Source organism: Zingiber officinale, chromosome 11A (genome assembly GCF_018446385.1).
Source record: "Zingiber officinale cultivar Zhangliang chromosome 11A, Zo_v1.1, whole genome shotgun sequence".
In the NCBI taxonomy this organism is placed as follows: Eukaryota; Viridiplantae; Streptophyta; class Magnoliopsida; order Zingiberales; family Zingiberaceae; genus Zingiber; species Zingiber officinale.
Window position 1 is genome coordinate 63,543,979 of NC_056006.1, and position 20,175 is coordinate 63,564,153.

The 20,175-nt window shown below is 42.5% G+C and overlaps 1 protein-coding gene across 1 annotated transcript; it reads right to left on the reverse strand.

Annotated features, from left to right (window-relative positions):
- Positions 1-17,287: 17,287 nt before the first annotated feature.
- LOC122031421 (auxin-responsive protein IAA27-like) lies at positions 17,288-17,752 on the reverse strand. The gene has a single exon (XM_042590539.1). It carries the CDS (start codon positions 17,750-17,752, stop codon positions 17,288-17,290), a length of 465 nt encoding a protein of 154 aa, XP_042446473.1.
- Positions 17,753-20,175: the final 2,423 nt, after the last annotated feature.

The window sequence follows — 20,175 nt, forward strand, 5'->3', positions numbered from 1 at the left end:
AGAGTAGCTTCGGTCAGTTCCACTTAGTCAAATGCACTAGGTCGAAGCCATATCTTCCTAGAGATGCATAGACTGAGCTTCCCTAGCGTACTATCATCCAAAACTTTACCAGTACTGTAGGTCAAGTTGAACCTAGCCCTTTTAGTTCTAACCCCAATTACCCTGCCGGGTAGCTTGGTTTGGATTACCTTGCCGGGTAGGTTAGTTTTGGAGGTGCTAGTTATTTTGGAGCCTCCTTACATTATTAATTTATAGATTGGATTTAAGTTTCTTAATTATATTTTAATTATTTTCTTTTAATTATTTATCTATTTATTAATATAGTTTTTCTTTTGGCTCCCCCTGGATCATAGCCTCGATATGGTCTATCAAGGTAATGTACTTGATCCTTGGGAACCCAATATTGACCAAGTCCAACTTGATTGACCAAGTTGGACTTGGGTACCCATGCTTGGACCACTTTTCTATTTGTTCTATTTACAAGTGACAAATACGATCTATATTTCTTTTTAGGTTTGAATCTAATTCCGGATCTGTTGTATACGACCTTTTGTTTCCCAAGAATAAGGTCAAGATTCTTGGAACCCAAAGTGAACCGTTCTAACGCGATCTTCAAATCCTTGACTTGAATTTTTAGATTGGTATTCTCTTCCTCAAGCTTTTGGACTTGAGTCGAGGTTCCAATATGAATGGATTCAGACAAGGATTTGGGGTTGGCCACTTCTTTAAGGGATGATGCCTCTTTCAGAAGTGACTTGATCCGAATATTGGATTTTGCTAATTTACGTAACAATAATTAACTAAATTATTTAAACGTGAAATACTTACAGTGGGGTCAGACCCTTCGGAAACGGATACGGATCCGTGGCTTCTTTCCGATTCAGCTTCCGATTCGCTCTCGCTCTCGGACATATTGATCTAGTCCCGGTCCATCAGGGCAAGGAGACTCGTCTGATCGAGTTCGTCGTCGTCATTTTCTGAGGAAGATTATTCGAAAGTTGCCTTCAAGACCTTTTTCCTTCTTTGTTTCTTTATCTCTTTTGGTTGGGACAGTTGACTTTGATGTGTCCCTTCTGGTTGCAGCCGTAGCATGTCACTTCAAATTTTACCTTCGAACTTGATTGGGTTTCCTTGGACTGGACTGCCTTCTTGAGGTCCCTTTTGTTGAACCCCTTCTTCTTCTTGTAGTGCTTCTTTACAAGGTTGACGAGCTCAGCCGTTAGCTCGTCATCTTCATCGTCTGAGTCAGGTTCTTCATCCGTTTCTGGTTTGATTCTACACCTTAGTCTAGGTTCATGTGTTCTGCTTGTACCTGCAACCAAAACAATGCCTTTCTCGGTTGGCTGCGCATTAGTCTGCTCATGTAATTTGAGCTCAGAGAATAATTCATCTAACTTTAAGGAAGATAAGTCCTTAGAGAGTTTGTAGGCATCTACCATTGATGCCCACAATGTACTCCTTGGAAACGCGTTAAGAGCGTACCTTATTATATCCCTGTTCTCAACCCTTTGCCCGATTGCATGGAGGGAGTTGAGGATGTCTTGAATTCGAGCGTGGAGTTGACTTGCTGTCTCTCCTTCCTGCATTTTTAGATTATATAATTTATTAAATAACAGATCTCTTTTGCTTACCTTGGTGTCAGAGGTGCCCTCGTGTAGTTCGATCAGCTTCTCCCATAGCTCCTTTGCGGTTGAAAACGGACCAACTCTGTTGAGCTCCTCCTTGGTCAGTCCACACTGGAGGGTGTAGGTTGCTCTGGCATTGACTTCTACCTTCTTGATTAGAGCTGGTTCCCAGTTCTCGCAGGGGTGTAGGCTTGCCGTCTTCGTCAGTTGGCAGTTGGAATCTAGTCTTGACGATCATCCACATCTCGAACTGAATTTTAGGAAGATTTTCATTCATCCTTTCCAGTACCCGAAATCTTCTCCGGTGAAGAGCGGGGGACAAACGATACTGTATCCTTCTTGTTAGGCCATTTAATTAATATGCAAATACAAAATAAAACAAGATGCCCCAAGACTAGGTCTTGGATTAGTAGTGTAGGAAAAATTTAAACCAACGAGCTCAAGTGGTGTTGCACCAATTTTGAGCAAAAATTGATTCGTAAAAAGAATTAGAATGTAGCTATTAAGCTAATTCTAATTGACTCCGTAAAACTGAAAATAACCACAAAAAAATGCTTGATTGGTGGTTGCACCAAATTGAAGCGACCCCGCTCTGATACCAATTGTTAGATCGAGAAGCGCTAGAGGAGGGGGGGGGGGTGAATAGCGCTCGTGGCTATTTTGTTCGATTCGTAAAACTCGAGAGATAAACACAGCAGAAATTAAAAGGACAATCACACACAAAGACACAAGGAGTTACTTGGTTCAGAGCCTGTGGTGACTCCTGCACCAAGGCCCGTGATTGTTGATTGCTTCCGGTGGGCAACAACTATAAGATCGAAAAGTTATTACAAACTAATTACAATTTGAACTGTAAAGAAAGCAATACTGACAATAAGAATATCAAATCTGGAGCTCCAGGTCGTCGGGATGTTGCTACAGTACTTCGGGAACTTCTCGTTGGCAGCTTGTCGCAAAAGGGTCGCTTAGAAGGTGTGTTATTAAGCTGCTGGTCGAAACCCTCTTATAAAAAGTGTTCAAGGTGCCTCCATTAAGCTCCAAGGCGCCTCCAACACACCAAGTTAGCTGCGTGGATCAGCGCTGAAGAATTCGCCGCTTATCCACTTGAAGGCGCCTCCATGCCAATCTAAGGCGCCTCCAAGCACTGGTCCAAGGCACCTCCAGCTCCGTCCGAGGCGCCTTCAACACCTCTTCACAGCCAGCTCACAGTCTGCACCCGAGGCGCCTCCAAGCTCCATGGAGGCACCTCGGACACTGTTCATCCGAGGTGTGATTTGCTCCTTTGTTCATGCAAAATGTGTTAGTCCCAAACACATACCCTGCAAAACAAAGTTAGCACATAATAGCTATGAATTAAGATATTGATAGTTTTCGAACTGTCCGGGTCTGATTTCGGATTTTCTATCAGAAACCCTAGGTCGACCCGACGCCTACTGTTCCCTCTAAGGGGAACGCGCCTTCACCTACTCCACTCAGGAGATTTATCTGTTGCCAGCATGATCCTCCAGATCAACTGGACTTTTGCTCGGCGCTCGATACTTCCGGACTTTTTGCTGGATGCCCACTCCCTGACCCGTCCAGTTTTCCACCTGGTTTGCGACACCAGGACTTTCCACCTAGGGTTACCACCCCCTAGAACTTTTGCCTGAAGCCCTCGACCCGTCAAGACTTTCCGTATAGGTTTACCACCCCCTATGACCTAGGGTTACCACCCCGTTGGGTTTTCCACCTGCCTAACAGTAGCTAGAATTTTTGCGTAAGTACACTTAGGACTTTCCTGCAAGCTCATTCAAACTGTTAGATCATAAAGTAGCTTAACTTTGAACCCTTTGCCATTATCAAAACACAGGTTCAATCGTCGGATGCTTCCAACACCAATAGAGGGCAGTGGGCTGTTGGCCGACTTAGGCAAAGGCCGCTACAAGTGACACCGAAGGCCTCCTGGGACGACGATGATGCTCTATGGCAGCATCATCGTGGAGAAGAAAGGAGGCGACTGCTCTGACGTTGGGGCTGAGAGGGGAGAAGGAGGCATCAGTGTCGAAGGAGGAGAGGAGATGTTGACCGGAAGCGCCAGCCGACCGTAGGAGTAGGAGAGTAGAAGAGAAGGGTGGTGGCTCACCGGCGACGAGGGAGACGGTGCCGACGGAGGTGATCTCCTCTTCACTGTGGCGGCGGAGAAAATTCCACCAGAAGAAGGACCCATTTCAACAGTGCCCCCTCTCTCTTAAAACCCTACATAGTGATTTTACCAAATTACCTCTCCTCTTTTCCCTAATTCCTTCTCTTCCTCTAAACCATATCCATATCACAAGTCTCCCCTTCAAGTCTAGTCGAAGGAGGTGCAAGTCTGACTGACTAGACCCATCCAACCAAAAAGAAAAATCCCTCCTGAATGCAGAGTCAGATTGCTGGGCTTGCCATATAGTGTCGAACAAGTAGCTATGACGGTGGCGAGTAAGCGACTAAAGTAATATCGAGTGAGCGACGAAAAATGGTATCGAGCGTATGCTGAGCAAGCGATCGATTAAATGTCGTTTGGGAGACCAAGTGATATCGAGAAGACGATCGGACGGGGTTGAGCAGGCGGCTGAGCAAATGCAGATCGAGTGTTTATGAGAATACTGAGCGAGTGGCTGAGCAGTACGAGCAAGCAACCGAGCTGATGTTGACCGAGCGACAGTAAATCATGACCAGGCAATAAAGAGAATGATGGACGAATAGAGGTGTGAGCATGACTGAGAAAAATGATGACCAAGCGACTGTAAATAACGACCAGGCAATAGAGAGAATAATGGACGAGCAGAGATGGGAGTGCGATCGAGAAAAATGTTGACCGAGTGATAGTAAATCATGATCGGGCAATAGAGAAAATAATAAACGAGCAGAGCCGAGAGCACGACAGAGAAAAATGCTGACCGAGCGACAATGAATCGCGATAGGGCAATAGAGAGAATAATAGACGAGCAGAGTCGGGAGCGCGACCAAGAAAAATACTGACAGAGTGACAATAAATCGCGATCGGGCAATAGAGAGAATAATAGACGAGCAGAACCAGGAGCGCGATCATGAAAAATTCTAACCGAGTAACAGTAAATCACGACCAGGCAATAGGGATAAGCGAAACACGGATGGTGAGCGCCAGGCATAGCGGCGAATGAAGCAAGTGTGATGAGTGTCGGGCAGAGTAGAGAGTTAGCGGTGAGTGCTGATCGAGCAATAGTGATGAGCGAAACACGAACAGTGTCGGGCAGAGCGGAGAGTGAGCGGTGAGTGCCGACCGAGCAATAGCGATGAGCGAAACATAAATAGTGTCGGGCAGAGCGGAGAGTGAGCGGTTAGTGCTGACCGAGCAACAGCGATAAGCGAAATGTGAACAATATCGGGCAGAGCAGAGAGTGAGCAGTGAGTGCCAGGTAGAGCGACGATTGAGACGCGAATGGTGAGTACCGAATAGAGCAGCAAGTGAGTCACGAACGATGAGTGTCGAGCAGAGCGGCAAGTGGAGCGAGTGTGATGAGTCCCGAGCAGAGCGGCGTGTGAAGCGAGAGAAGTGAGTGCCGGGCAAGAGCGATGATTGAGACGCGAATGGTGAGTATCGGATAGAGCGGAAAGTGAGTCACGAATGATGAGTGACGGGCAGAGCGGCAAGTGGAGCAAGTGTGATGAGTGCCGGGCAGAGCGGCGAGTGAAGCGAGTGCCTGACTCCAACTAGGAGGGAAACCTGACCGACTAGTAGTTGAGAGTGAGAGCCTGACCGGGAGGTCGTTGGCCATGAGAGCATGCTCACTTATAACTCGCATTGGAGCGAGAGTCTGGAGGCGTGAGAGCATGCTCACTTATAACTCACACTGGAGTGAGAGTCTAGAGGTGTGAGAGCATGCTCACTTATAACTCGCACTGGGGCGAGATTCTGGAGGCGTGAGAGCATACTCACTTATAACTTGCACTGGGGCGAGAGTCTGGAGGCACGAGAGCATGCTCACTTATAACATGCCCTGGGGCAAGAGTCTGGAGGCGTGAGAGCATGCTCACTTATAACTCACACTAGGTCAAGAGTCTGGAGCCCGACCGGGAGGTCGTTGGTGATACTCCAGTCCGAGATTGGTGGCGATACTCTGGCCCGAGACCAGTGGCGATATTATGGTCCGAGACTAGTGGAGATATTCCGGTCCGAGATCGGTGGTGACAGCTCAACCCCGAACGGGGGAGATAAGAAATCCGATAGGCTGGTTTGAGACCAATGAAGACTGCTCGACCTCGAATGGGAGAGATAAGGGATCCGATGGGCTGGTCATAGACCAGTGAAGACCGCTCAACCTCGAACGGGGGAAAAAGCCATGAAGTCCTTAGAAGTGGAGCCTGTAGCAATATGAGGGAGCAAAACCTTTATCATACCTGATCGCGAAGTGGTGTTGACCGGTTAAGGATCTGACTTGACCCTTGACTCCAAAATGTCCACAGAGTCAGGGAGAGAATAATATGAGCCTCAATCGCCAAAGGGAGTAAAGCCCATAGCCATATAAGGGAGAAGAGTCTGTAGCAATAGAAGCTAGCAGAGTACTGTGGGTGAAGGGAGCAGAACCAGTAGACTTAAGAGGATACAAAATAGGTGGAGGATGCAAAGCATATAGTAGTAATAGAGTGAAGTGCCTATAGTAGTAAGAGGATGTAGAGCCCCATGGTGAAGGGTGCAGAGCCTATAACACACTTGACCGGGGAGCTAGGCCACAGTCCCTGATCGGAGAGTAAGGCCCCTAGCCTGTAATCAAAGAGCAAGGCCACTAGATCCTGATCGAGAAGTTCTACAGTGAATCATTAATCAGGAAGCTATGCCCCTAGTGTTTGATCGGGGAGCTGGGCCCCTAATGTATGATCAGGGAGCTCGGCCCCTAGTGTTCGATCAAAGATCGAAGACCCTTGTCTTTGATCAAGGAACTAGTATCTTACTCTTATCAGGGAGGTATAGCAAATCCTATAACCGTAAAAAGGGAGCAGAGTCCGTAGCGTACCTGATCGAGGAGCCGTGCCAACTGGTTGAGGGTTGGTCTCGGTTCCTTGACTCTCAAATACCTGTGGAGTCAAGGAAAATGTATAATGGAAAAACTAACCTATCGGTTAGCTGAAGCTCCAACTCAATTTCTCGACTCCCGAATACCCGTGGAGTGAGGGTAGAAGATAATAAGTTCGTAGAAATCCTCTGGGATTGTGATAATGGAAGAGAACCTTCCGATGTCATCCATCTTCACGCTCCAGAATAGGTGGAGAAGAATCTCACAGACGACACCAAATTGATCCTATCTGGAAACTGAGTCAGACGGACTGTCGGGTGAGGTGGATGGAATGTTGACTGAATTGTGACGTCCCAAAGGGGGGGTATGCTGAGATGGCTTCTATGTTGACCAAGTCATCAGAAGTCCTCTGGTCAACGTTACCTATAGCCAGCAACCAGGTTGCCCCGGTTCCTGGTACCCCGATGCTCGAGGCAGATCCAACGAGTACATAAGTAACAAACTAAGACATAAAATAATAAAATGTGTATAGAATATGAATGAAGAACGTACCCTGGCCCAGGGGGGCACCATCGGATGGGACGCAGGTCAAGTTGTCGTGCCCCAGAAGAGTAGATGACGCCGAGCTGGATGAAGGGCTGGATCTGACGAAGCAGAGCAAGACGCGACACAGAGTTGGATGATGAGCTGCAGGTCACGAGATAATATCGGCATGCAGGCCAGGAGATAATATTGACACACATGCCGGGATATGAGATCAACACGTAGGCCAGGATATGAGATTGGCATGCAAGCTGGGATATAAGATCGACACGTAGGTCAGGATATGAGATCGGTACACAGGCCGGGATATGAGATCAGCATGTAGGCTGAGATATGAGATCAACACGTAGGCTGAGACATAAAAATATTATACAAGTCTAGTCAGAACATAATAACAACAAGGGCTCAGGGGCCCGATCGACATCGGAGGCATACGACACTGCGGGTCGAGCGTCGGAGAATCGGACCGACGGATCTAAGGTGCTAGCAGTGGCGCCGACGACTAAGAACTACTCGCCGTGGGTTGTGGAGCGGGTGACAATGCCAGAAAAAGAAGGGATGGTCAATGGCGTGCCTAATCGGCGATAAGGGTGGCGGCGACTGAGGAAGAATGGAGGAGGTGTGCGACAAAGGGGGAAAAGCAGCCGTGGCGATGGACTGTAGTGCCGGCAGCGTCTTCGACAGCTACAGCGACAATGGAAAGAGAGGAAGAGGAGGGCAGTGGGTTGTCGACGTACTGGCGGGCTTAGGCAAAGGCCGCTACAAGTGACACCGAAGGCCTCCTGGGGCAACGACGATGCTCTCCAGCAACGTCGCCATGGAGAAGAAAGGAGGCGACGACTCCGGCGTTGGGGCTGAGAGGGGATAAGGAGGTGTCAGTGTCGAAGGAGGAGAGGAGATGGTGACCAAAAGCGCATCCCGGCCGTAGGAGTGGGAGAGTAGAAGAGAAGGGTGGTGGCTCACGATGACGAGGGAGACGGTGCCGACGGAGGTGATCTCCTCTTTACTGTGGCGGTGGAGAAAATTCCACCAGAAGAAGGACCCCCTTCAACAGTGCCCCCTCTCTCTTAAAACCCTACATAGTGATTTTACCAAATTACCCCTCCTCTTTTCCCTAATTCCTTCTCTACCCCTAAACCATATCCACATCAATGTCCATCACGTTCCGGTACCGTCCACCCGTCAGAGGTGGAACAATTCGATTGTAGTTCTTCAGCCCTTCCTCCCATAGTTTGGTGTCATTATTGAATTTGTCTGCGGTGATCTCTGGAATAGATCCACCCTTTATTCTTGGCGGAGCAACGAGTGCTCTTTCTGGCCATTTTGGTAAGTCGCCACCTGCAATTTCTCCAGAGCTCTTCACTTGGGGCAATAGGGATATGCAAGCCTTCATCTCCTTATACCTGGCCATTTTAAGTTTATTGGTCCCGATTAAACTACATTTTATTATTCGTAGATTTATTTATAAATTTAACAAGTAAATAAATCTGAATCCTTTAAAGTGATCTAACTTATATGTATTATATTTTGAATTATTGAATTCAGGTTTAATATATAAAACCCGTTAGCTCAATCTGTTATTATTTATGGGTTGATAATGGATTGAATTTCTATATAAAGGGGCGATCCTGAAGAGTTTAGGGTAACCTTAACCTAGTTTCTTGTTCCTCGTCGACAAGAAACTTTTCAGCGTCGATACTCCCTAAGGCCCTTGAAAGACTTTTTTTTCCATTGCATCTTCTTCAATAGGGATCAAGTCGATGGCGCTAGGATAAGGACAATAGCTCTTCAATCAAGTTGTTAGTTAGAGCCCTAGAGCCAATCATATGATGATTATTGTATGGACTCATTGTATCATATTCCTATGTATATAAAGGTATTTGTTTTGGTTATTATACTTACTTGTATTGGTGCCAAATAATTAAGTATAATAGCGTCCTTGAGTAGAAGGTTCTTATCTATATCAATCGATTGGTTGAATCGATAGTGAGATGATATAGAGAACACTACTCTTAATCATTCCTAGTCAAGTATTAACATTCAGGGACAATGTTAATGTGATGAGACTAGCATGTAGGTCAACTCGATGACTTGATCTCACAAGTCATGGATATAGAGATATCAAGTTGACACATAGGTATGCATTGGAGAATGTATACTGAATGCCCCTCCATAAGAAAGTATCATGGATCGTTATATGAGTGTCATATACTTTCTCATGTGGCTATTAGTATGACTATTAGTCCTCAGTCACCATGCCTACATAATGAGTCCTCACATTTGGCCGTCACGCGTCATAAGCGGGTGGACTATAAAAGCGATTCTTGGGTATGTAACATATTATGAGGGATGTGAGTGATGTAGATCTATCCTCCTATACAGGAGAGTGACATCATTATTCTTGATAGAGAGGGAGACCACTATGTATCACACCAAATGAGTCAATATGAGATATTGAGCTCATTTGATTATAGTGAGCCTACTTGGAGTTCAAGATTTAGATTGATCAGAGGATGACACCGTCTATGCTTCAAATTGATCAATCTAGATGTCAAGGATAGAAGGACATTGCCATATATTGTGAAGAGTCACAATTAGAAGTCACAAGGTGATGTTGGATCTCAACATTCTTGTAACTTGGGTAGTAATGATGTGTTGCTAGATACCGCTCATTACTTATGCTTCTAAATGGGTTTAGGAGGATTGCCAACGTTACAAGAACCTATAGGGTCACACACAAAGGGAAATTAGATGGAGATTAGGTTCATTTGATGTACCTAGAGGATTAGGTTCATGTGATGAACCAAATTGGATTAAGAGTAATCCAAACTAGACTAATTGAGTTGGACTCAATTTGATTCATGTGTCCAATGAGTCTAATTTAGATTATGACTCATTGAATCAATTTAATTTAATGGATAGAGATTCACTAAATTAAATTGACTTGAATCAAAGGTTGGATTTGATCAACCATGGGAGAATTTAAGTCAAGTTTGACTTGACTTGAGAGGGAAGATGAAGAGTCAAGTTTGACTTGACCTTGACTTGACCAAATGCCATGTCATTGTGAGTTGGCATAGGGTTGGCCAATGATGATGTGACACATCATCAAAGGTTACATGAGTGTGTGCCACCTCATGAGGGAGACCAAGAGTTGTGACCCTTGGTATACCATGGAGATAAAAACTCCTCCATTAAGTGGCCGGCCACTTAAGTGTGCATTTGGTGTGCTTGTGTAACCTCATCTTCTTCCTCTCATCTTCTTCTCTCCCTCTCCTCCACCTTGGCCGAAACCTCCATGAGTGCTAGCACACTCTAAGGTTTCTTCTCCATCCTTTTGTTCGTGTGGATACACATAGAGGGGTGTTCACTTGACACCATTGAGATCCGGCGAACCTTGGACGAGCGGGGTAAGCGAAGGGCTTCGCATCAAAGGTATAAACTCCTTAACATGTAGATCTAGTGTAGATCTAGGTTAGAAAACATGTACATGAAATTTTAATCTTCGCACGGATTCGGTGGCATGGGACTTTGGGGGTTCCGCAACGCAAAAAGCGGTTTTTGCGGCTCGAAAGTTGTAACACAGGTTCCTTGCATTTATGTTTATATATTACTTTCATATGTCATGTTTAATTGATGAAACTCTATCTTCTTGTTTTAGTATTTTCTAGATGTTAATTTTCTATATTTTAAAATTTATACAGCTTAGATTTTCGAAGAACTAATATATAGTATCAAAGTTAAGGTTATGTTTCTTTAATTTCATAGCACTACAGTTTAAGTTTTTCATCGATTTATTGTTTATATGCTAGATCAAGTTTTCCTAATATTTATAATTTTTTTTATCGTTGAAAATCATAAAATAAAAACCTAGGATAGGTTTGGTTTTCAAGATTTTGGTATTTCTGTGAAGAACCATGAAAGAACCATGTTTAACCTAATTTTTAGATCAAATAGCGATGGCTTAATCAATTGGCTTGGTCAGCTAATCAATTACCAAGCCTAAAATAACAAATAGAATTGATAAAAATCGATTGATTTAATTACCAATCGATTAAGATGACAAGATCAAATAAAGGATTGATTTCTGATTAATCAGATCAATCAATTCAGAATACCGACTATCAATCGATTTAAAAGCCTTTGAGTGATATGATGAATAATCAATCAATTAGAATTATTTTTAATGTTTGTTTTTAATCATGGAATAAAATTATTTCTATTGAAACAATGCTTTTGAAACACGATTTTGAATGCATGATGCATTAAAAAAAATATCTTTATGCATGAGAATATTTTAAAAGTATTTAAATAATAATTTATATATATATATATATATAATATATATATATATAGTGCATGATGATGAGGTCCAATAAAGACGTGACAGTCAGAAGTCATGGGTACGTGACAGTCAGAAGTCAAAAGTATGTGGCAATCAGAAGTCAAGGATACATATCAGTCAGAAGTCAAGGATACATAGTAGTTAGAAGTCAAGGAGACATGACGGATAACAGGTCGGGAACAAGGTCAGCAACCTGATTCCCGGCCGAATTCCAACAGACCGGGAGTCCATACCTGAAACACCTAGGTAGACAGTCGGATAGCACTTAACCAGGATTTGACGGATTGGGCCCTCACGCCCTGGCCGTACGTAAACTCAATGCTCCCCATTAAGTTAAAGCTCTTGGCCAGCCAACTCCCGACCAGCGCCGGGACTATCTCTCGACAACCTTGGCCTTCCAAGGTCTAGACTAGGTATTATACCCGGCTGGTCATCCAGGGCTGCCCTATTCCTTCCCGGTCGGGACAGAAAGCGCTACAAGACAACAAGGTCAGATAATCGTAACCGTCTATCACAGAATAACTGCCAAGTGTCAGGGAATATTCTAACGGTCGACAGTCACTTGTGAATGGAACCTTCCTTTAGGCCATCAGAGGATGCCACGTGTCTTCCCTCACCCGAAAATGCTTGACACCTGACATTCTCTGACATCGGTCAGGCTCTAGAAGGTACACAGTGTCATATAAAAAGGGAGGTCCTCTCCCTCACAAAGGTACGCTCTCTCGCACATTCGCACTTATCTTCTACTTTTCGTCTGCTTCGTACAATGTTCTTTTGGGGAAAAAGTACCTGACTTGAGCGTCGGAGGGCTTGCTCCAGGGACTTTTCCCCTAGTTTTTGACCTCTAACGCTCGTGTTCCTATCTGAGTGTGCACAGAACTCAGGTATTGCCTGCGCAGTCATCATCATCCATCAGCACCACACAAGAGTCTATTTTTGGAAGCACGTATGAGAAAGGCATCTGAGTCGCCCCTCCATCAGCGTCCACAATAGCCACTACAACAAAAATCCTCATAGACATCGGTTTTCCACCGGTGTCTATTTCATTTTCGACCGATGTCTATGAAGCCGATGTTAAAAGTCTGCCATTTTAGACATCGGGTTAAAACCGGTGTAGTATCACTTAACTACACCGGTCTTCGAATCGATTATTAACCTGTGTAGTATCACTTAATGACACCGTTTCATCAACGGTGTAAAACCGATGTAATATTGTATGTTAATAACACCAGTTTTGGCAGTGGTAAATGACCGATGTAATATTAGTTAATAACATCGGTTTTGCAGCGGTGGAAAACCGATGTAATATGTATATTTTTTAATAGCACAAATTTGATTTCCGAAACAATGAAAAACTGACAATAATAAAAAAAATACACAAATATTCACAAATTATACAAATATTCTTCATTCAACAATATCCATAAAATACACAAATATTCACAAATTATATAAATAATCTTCTTACAACAGTATTCATAAAATACTCAAACATTCTTTTTACATCAAAAGCTAGCTAATAGATATCAAAATCAAGGTAGAACATTCTTTTAACACATCAAGGTAGAACCGCACTTCAAATGTAATCTAGCATGCATTCAACCCACTCGAACCGCACTTCATCAATTTCAACTCTAGAGTACTTAAGATTTGTAAACTATAAAAACACATAAATAATATATTAGTAAACCAACACCAAAGATCATAGTTGAAAATGCAATAAGAGCACCAGGTAACAAGATGACTAATTGGAATGCTTAAAAAGATAAACATTCATCAATTATCTCAACCACATCATATAGTGATAGATCTATGAATAACAAGTTCAAATCTAACCCTTGCATCCTTTTGGGAGGCAATCTAATTTGATAAACGAACAAAAAGATGATTTACTCAAAATTAGTTTACATTTGTAAAAAATAATATCACTTCTGATACTTTATTTTGTACATTTTATCAGTTAAAAGGAAAAAAATACACTTACCACATTGAACACAATAGGGGCCTCTTTACCTGGAGACAAATTCATGTTCAGAAACAGATACTGAGACAAATCAAATTAATAGATGTGTAAATATTAGTGGAACTGTTTCTTTCGTTTTCGGTTACCTGTTTCAAGATCATGCCAAGGATGGGTAGCCACTGATCTCTTGGACAATGACGACAATATCCTTTCATTCAACTTTGGAGCTGCAACGTTCTCCTGTTGTCCGCTCATATTTCTACATACATAACAACATAATAAGGAGTATTTGAGGAGATTGCAAGAGTTTATTGATAACAAAAGTCCAAGGTAACTCATGATCCATGAAAAAAATATATAGAGAGAAAACAAAAAACTAGCAATCTGGAAGTTTTGTGCCTTGGCATTATCAGAATGAAAGTTTAGTAATATGATAGCTGACGTCAAATAGAATTGCAAATCCAAAAGATGGCCATTTGTTCCCCTATTATGGAAGTTAATTAACAATTGAACTTGTATCCAACAAATTAAAGAATGAAAAATTACTGGACAAGTTGGAAAATATGTTATTGTTTCATTTTTATGCTCGCATAATCATTGTGGTACTAATGAACCGTATACAAATTACAGGGCACTAATTGGATAATCAACCAACTGCTTGCATTTAAAGCAATGTAGAAGGTTTCATCACTTAACAAGACCTCATAAAAACAAGTCCTTCATCAAGTTCACCAGCATTACTACAGCAGATCGATAATTCACGAATAGTTTAATGATTTTAATGCAAGTAAATGATCAAAATCAAGACTAAAAGAGATTAAAGCAGGAACCGGAACCGAGAGTGCGATGCTTTTACCTTGACGAAGGAATCAGAAGCGATGAGACAGAACCAACAATTGAGTTATTGGAGATGGATACCAGCCATTCCCTATGACCTTGATGACTGTTATCACCATCATGGACTTTCACTGCTACTTGAAGGGGTTGCAGCCCATCCCTGAGATCTTCACTGATCAAACCTTTGTAAACTCTACCAAATCCTCCAACACCCAAAACATGATCCTGCCTAAAATTCCCAACTTATTACTGAAAATGCCATACTAATTAACTCATGCCATACTAATTAATATCTATAACATGCCATACTAATTAACTCATGTATCTTGACATCTACATACTGAAAATGGCTCCATATCATATCTATAAATGGGATGTCCCTTGCTGTCAGATTCTAATTGCTTTCTCTCATAATTCCTTGGTCGAATTACTTCTTCTTCAAGTAGTTTCCACCTTTCAGAAAACGGCAACTACACCACCCAGAAAAAGCAACATGAGATAACTCTTGACACACTTAGCATATACAGTGGAAATTCATGACACAGACATGTATTGAAATTGTAATCACTAGAAAAGAATAGGATTTGAGCTGGTAGAGAAGGATAAAAATGAAAACTGTATGGCACGAGACTAGATGATAACTAAATAGGTCATAGGCTAGAACAGTAAGGTCATAGCAAAATATAGTAATACACAAAGTTACAGACATCTGGAGATGTTTTAAAATACATCTTTTACATCAATGTTTCAAAGGGAAGGAATGATAAAAGCTTTTGGTTGCTCATTCTAAAATGCAAACCAGCCAAAACATGGTTACATGGGAATTTAAGATGGAAACACAATATTAGATGGAAACACAATATATGTAAACCAATAGATTGTTTGTTCCAAAAATCCAAATATACATTCATAATTTTGCAGATTTGAACATTGAAACACAATGAACTACTAGCTGTCTTTCACGTCAGGCTAAAGATGTTAAATAAATAAGGTATGTATACACACACACACACACACACACACACACACACACACACACACATATATATATATATATATATATTGACAAGGATAAAGACACACCTATTAAGAGAAACTGGATGTGAACCAAGAAATTATGGGTTTGTTCTTCCCTAATAACCAAGAATAAGAAACAGAGAACTAATAAGAAATAAAATATAAATGAGTTAATACGATCAAATAAAACCACAGCAAATAAGACCAAATCGCATTGTGAAAATGTGACTGTTAATTGAAAATTTTAGTAGGGCTGGATCTAAAGTATAACTATATTAGTTACCAAAATAACAGGTACTTGTGAATTAATAAATAACAGAGGCTCCCTGACTGATTATGTATAACATATTCATAAAGGTTTGAAAAATAAAATTCATAAAGAAAGACCATAAAAGAAAAGTGGCAAACTGAGAAAAAACTGAATCATAAATCAAGAGGTGCTAGAAGAAGGAAAAAAAAGTAGAGCTTATGATCTAAAATTCCAGTGTAATTGCAGCAACTTCCTATTACAGATGTAGTATTATTTAATGACCATTTAATGTGGATAATATAATTGAAAGAAATAACAACTATTACAAGGTGAAGTATCCATACCGTAGGCGGCATTAAATCAAGGAATTGGTAACAGAGGTGGCACATTGCATCTTGCTGATCATAAGGTATTACATCACCTAGAACATCATCATTTGTTAAAATTTTAATATCCACATTCTCCTGAAAAAGAAAGCAGGTGTAAACTTCAACATTCACCAAAATTGAAAAGATTATTGATAGTACAGTGCCTCTACTGACTGCTAAACCCACACAAAGAATAATAAAAATAGAGTCTTGTGTAAAGGATATCCATGACATATATACATACATTTTATAGCTAACACGATATGATGTCAATACCTCATCAAAGGTCTAATTATCCATGTAACAATTAACATTCTAGAGTAGATAACAAATACTAAAACCATATAAAATATGGAATAAATCTTCAAGAAGAATGAGGCCTTTTGAGAAAAAAAACAGAAAGGTATATTTTCTGATACCATTAAAGAATTTTGTCATTTACCGTCAAAGAAATCATCTAATATCAAATTATCAATTAATGGTGATAATGAACTTTAATTTTTCTTGTATTCCAATACACTACTGTACTTCCAGCAGAATCAAATTGCTTATTTCCAGATGAATAGGCGCAAACATAAAAATTAGTAAAATTAAAATTAAAAAATGGACTTACCTTAGCTAATGAGATGCTAAACGACACAAAAAAAAGTTATGCTTAAATGTCTTGCTTTAGTAATGTCATACCTTTAAGAGTCTGGTTCAGTAATAGTTTACAAGTAGGAACAAGAAAAAAAGTAAGCATTCATATACATCTGACTATTAAATGAATGCTTTAGTTTAAAGTAATTGATTAAATTACTTTATGATTTCAGTATCAAAACACTCAAGTCTAGAAACCCAGAAGTAGACAAAACTTGAATACATATGTTAACGTCCAAGGGAAGATCTTAGTCTCTCAAAAGCATACATAATATTTTACATAAAGTAATTGATTAAATTCCTTGCTTAGTAATGTCATTTCATGGATACAAAGATCCTGGCGCCGAGAAAAAAATCGATTCTTCCTATTAAATGAATGGCAGAGTTTATACCATTGCAAACCCTTGTTGAACCACAAACCACCAAACGGATGTCACCCAGATTCTACGTTTGTGCACCCAAAAAAGACTCTATTTTCACCGAACGTAAGGAAGAAGGGGAAAAACAGCGAAGAGCAAACAAGAAAAAGAAAAAAATCAGTGAAACGGCGAAGGAAATTATAACAAATTCGATTAAAAGATCCAAGCTATGCCAAAAGGGGGAAAAAAAAGAAACAAAAAACAGAAACCAGAACGCATGAAGATTTATGAATCTATGAAAGAAAAATCTAAGATCATTTTTATCACACTTACTTCGCTGCAAGAGCTACCGAACTATCATTCCCAACAGAACCACAGCCCTTCGGGGTGACCTTCCGCTCCTGCCCAGCCGCTTTCACCGCTAGGTCCTTCCCCACATTCCCTTGCCCAGAAAGCTGCCCTGCACTGCCACCGGACGCAACCTCCCCTCTCCCCGAAAACAAGCCGCCACCTTTTACCGAGTTCACTTCAGATCCGCCACCTTCGGCGGCAAATCCCCACGTCCCGCCCCCATCGTTGGCGTCGGAGAACCCCCTCTTGGCACCGGAGACGAAGCTCTTGGGGAGCAAATCCAGGGTGAGCCCGATCTTCTCCACGCGGTGGGGCGACTCCGACCCAGGCAGCCCCAACCTGAGTTCCGTGGCCTTGAGGTTCAGAACCCCTCCCTCGACTCCGCCGGCAGAGGAGTTCCGCTCCGATAGACCTATGTAATCATGCTCCACCGTCGACGACATCAACCTCTGCATAGAGAACAAGAGATCATCAAACTGCTGAAGATTCAAAGGTAGTCGAACAAACAATCGCAAAGGGCAGAGGAGTAAAAACAAAAAAAAACGGAGACACCTTTGCATCTGGTTTTGCTGATCGTTAGCAGCTTCCTCTTCCTCCTACATTAGACACTTTGGGCTTATCGTTAGCCCATATCCGTCGAAGTGGGAGGCGACGACGACAGATAAGAGATCAAGGGACGACGCCTTCTCGGAACCTATCTGCATCTTGGCGGATCGAGCGGTGAATCGGAAGCACAGATCTCCGATCTCTGTTTCTGTCTGCTTCGAATTGGGAGAATAAAGGAGGTCGAGATTGGGTCGGCGATGGGAGGGGAGGAGAAGATAGAGGCGGAGAAGGTGAGTCGCCCGAAGACGACTCTCTCTCTCTGCCTCCCATGGACGACATCATATAGGGTTAGGTTAGAGGGAAGAGTTGAAAATTTTAGCTAAGTATTGGTGGGAAAATTATCATAGACATCATATTTTAAAAACCGATGTTAAAATCGGTGTCTATTAACGAAAAAACGGGTGCTTATAGACATCGCCTAAAAAACCGGGTTTTGGAAAAACCGGTGTAAAATACTTAAAGACATCGGTTTTTGCTTAAAACCGTTGTTGTTCCACTGATGTCTATGAGGGTTTTTGTTGTAGTGAGCTCACCCATCCCTTGTCTGACTCAGATTCCGGATAGGATCAATTTGGCGTCGTCTATGGGAAACCGTTTCACCTATTCTGAAATGTGAAGATGGAGGATATTGGATGAATCAACGTGACCATGACAGCTTTCGAAAAGCAGACCACTGCCTCGTGACCATACAAAATGCCCGCTATTTCCAAAGACTCGACCCACATGTCAAATAGAGGATCTAAGAGGAAGCAACCTGAGGAATTCCTCTAGTTTTCTACCGGGAGCCATTCCCTTCTGTTAGATCGAGACGCGCTAGAGGGGGTGGGGTGAATAGCGCTCGCGGCTATTTCGTTCGATTCATAAAACTATCGGAGTTAAAACACGCAGCGGAATAAAGAACGAACACACAGAAAGACACGAGAGATTTACTTCGTTCGGAGCCTAGATCGACTCCTACTCGAAGGCCCGCGATCCTTGATCGCTTTCCGTGGGCAACAACTATAAGCTCGTAAAAATGTATAATAAGATATTACAATTGAAAGCACTAAAACAAATTATACCGACAACAATAAAGTAGCAGAATCTGAAGCTCCGAGTTGTCAGGGGCTTGTAACAGCACTTCTGGACGTTTCTTGAGCAGCTTGTAGCGTAAGGATTGCTTGGAGTTCGTTGTTCTGAGCTGCTGGTCGAAACCCTCTTATAAAGGGTGTTCAAAGGCGCCTCTAACACCCATGGAGGTGCCTCTAGCTCCCGCGCACAGCCAGCTCATCCTTGCACCCGAGGCGCCTCCAAGCTCCATGGAGGCGCCTCGGACACTGTTCATCCGAGGTGTACTTGTGTTCTTGGTACCTGCAAACATGTTAGTCCCAAAATACCTACAACACAAAGTTAGTACACAATAATAGTATGAATATGAAAGTTTGACAGTCTCCGGACTGTCCAGGTCTGACTTCAGATTTACCTGTTGCCAGTGCGATCCTCCAGATCGGCTGGACTTTTGCTTGGTGCTCGATGCTTCCGGACTTTCTGCTGGACTTCCGCTTCCCGGCAGGTCCAGTCTTTCACCTGGTTTGTGACACCAGAACTTTCCACCTAGGGTTACCCCCTCCTAGGACTTTTGCCTGAAGCACTCGACCCACCAAGACTTTCCGCATAAGGTTACCACCCCCTATGACCTGTTAGGATCTTGGGATGGCTAGAGAGGGGGGGGGGTGTGAATAGCCTCCACTAAAAGTCAACAATTTCCTCACAAAACTTTGTTAGCACAGCGGATATAAACAAGAACAAAAACTGATGCAAGGAAAGAAAACCAACCAACACTAACAAAATGATGTACGAGGTTCGGGGATAACTTGCCCCTACTCCTCGGCGTGTCCGTAAGGTGGACGATCCCTTGATCTTTCGGTAGATCACACCCCGGACAAATTCCGGCTAAGAATCTCTCCTTCTCGGTGGAGTAACCTCTCCACAAAGATCACAAAAGTAGATTTGAAAGTGAAGCACAATTACTTACAGAGTGTGGCTAAAAGATTGAACAGTTTAACTTACAGCCACGAAGCAGAAAAACAAAGACCGAAGGAATCAACCAAGAGCTCAACAACACACACAACCTCTTGCTTGATCGACAGAGAGAGTTTTTCCAGAACCTTAGCAAACCTCTCTTCTTCCTTCTTCTTATTTCTCGCTTTCTTCACTGCGTTTGCCTGTATCGGATCACTACAAACCAGTAGCGTATCACTCTTGCTCCTCACCTGGTTCT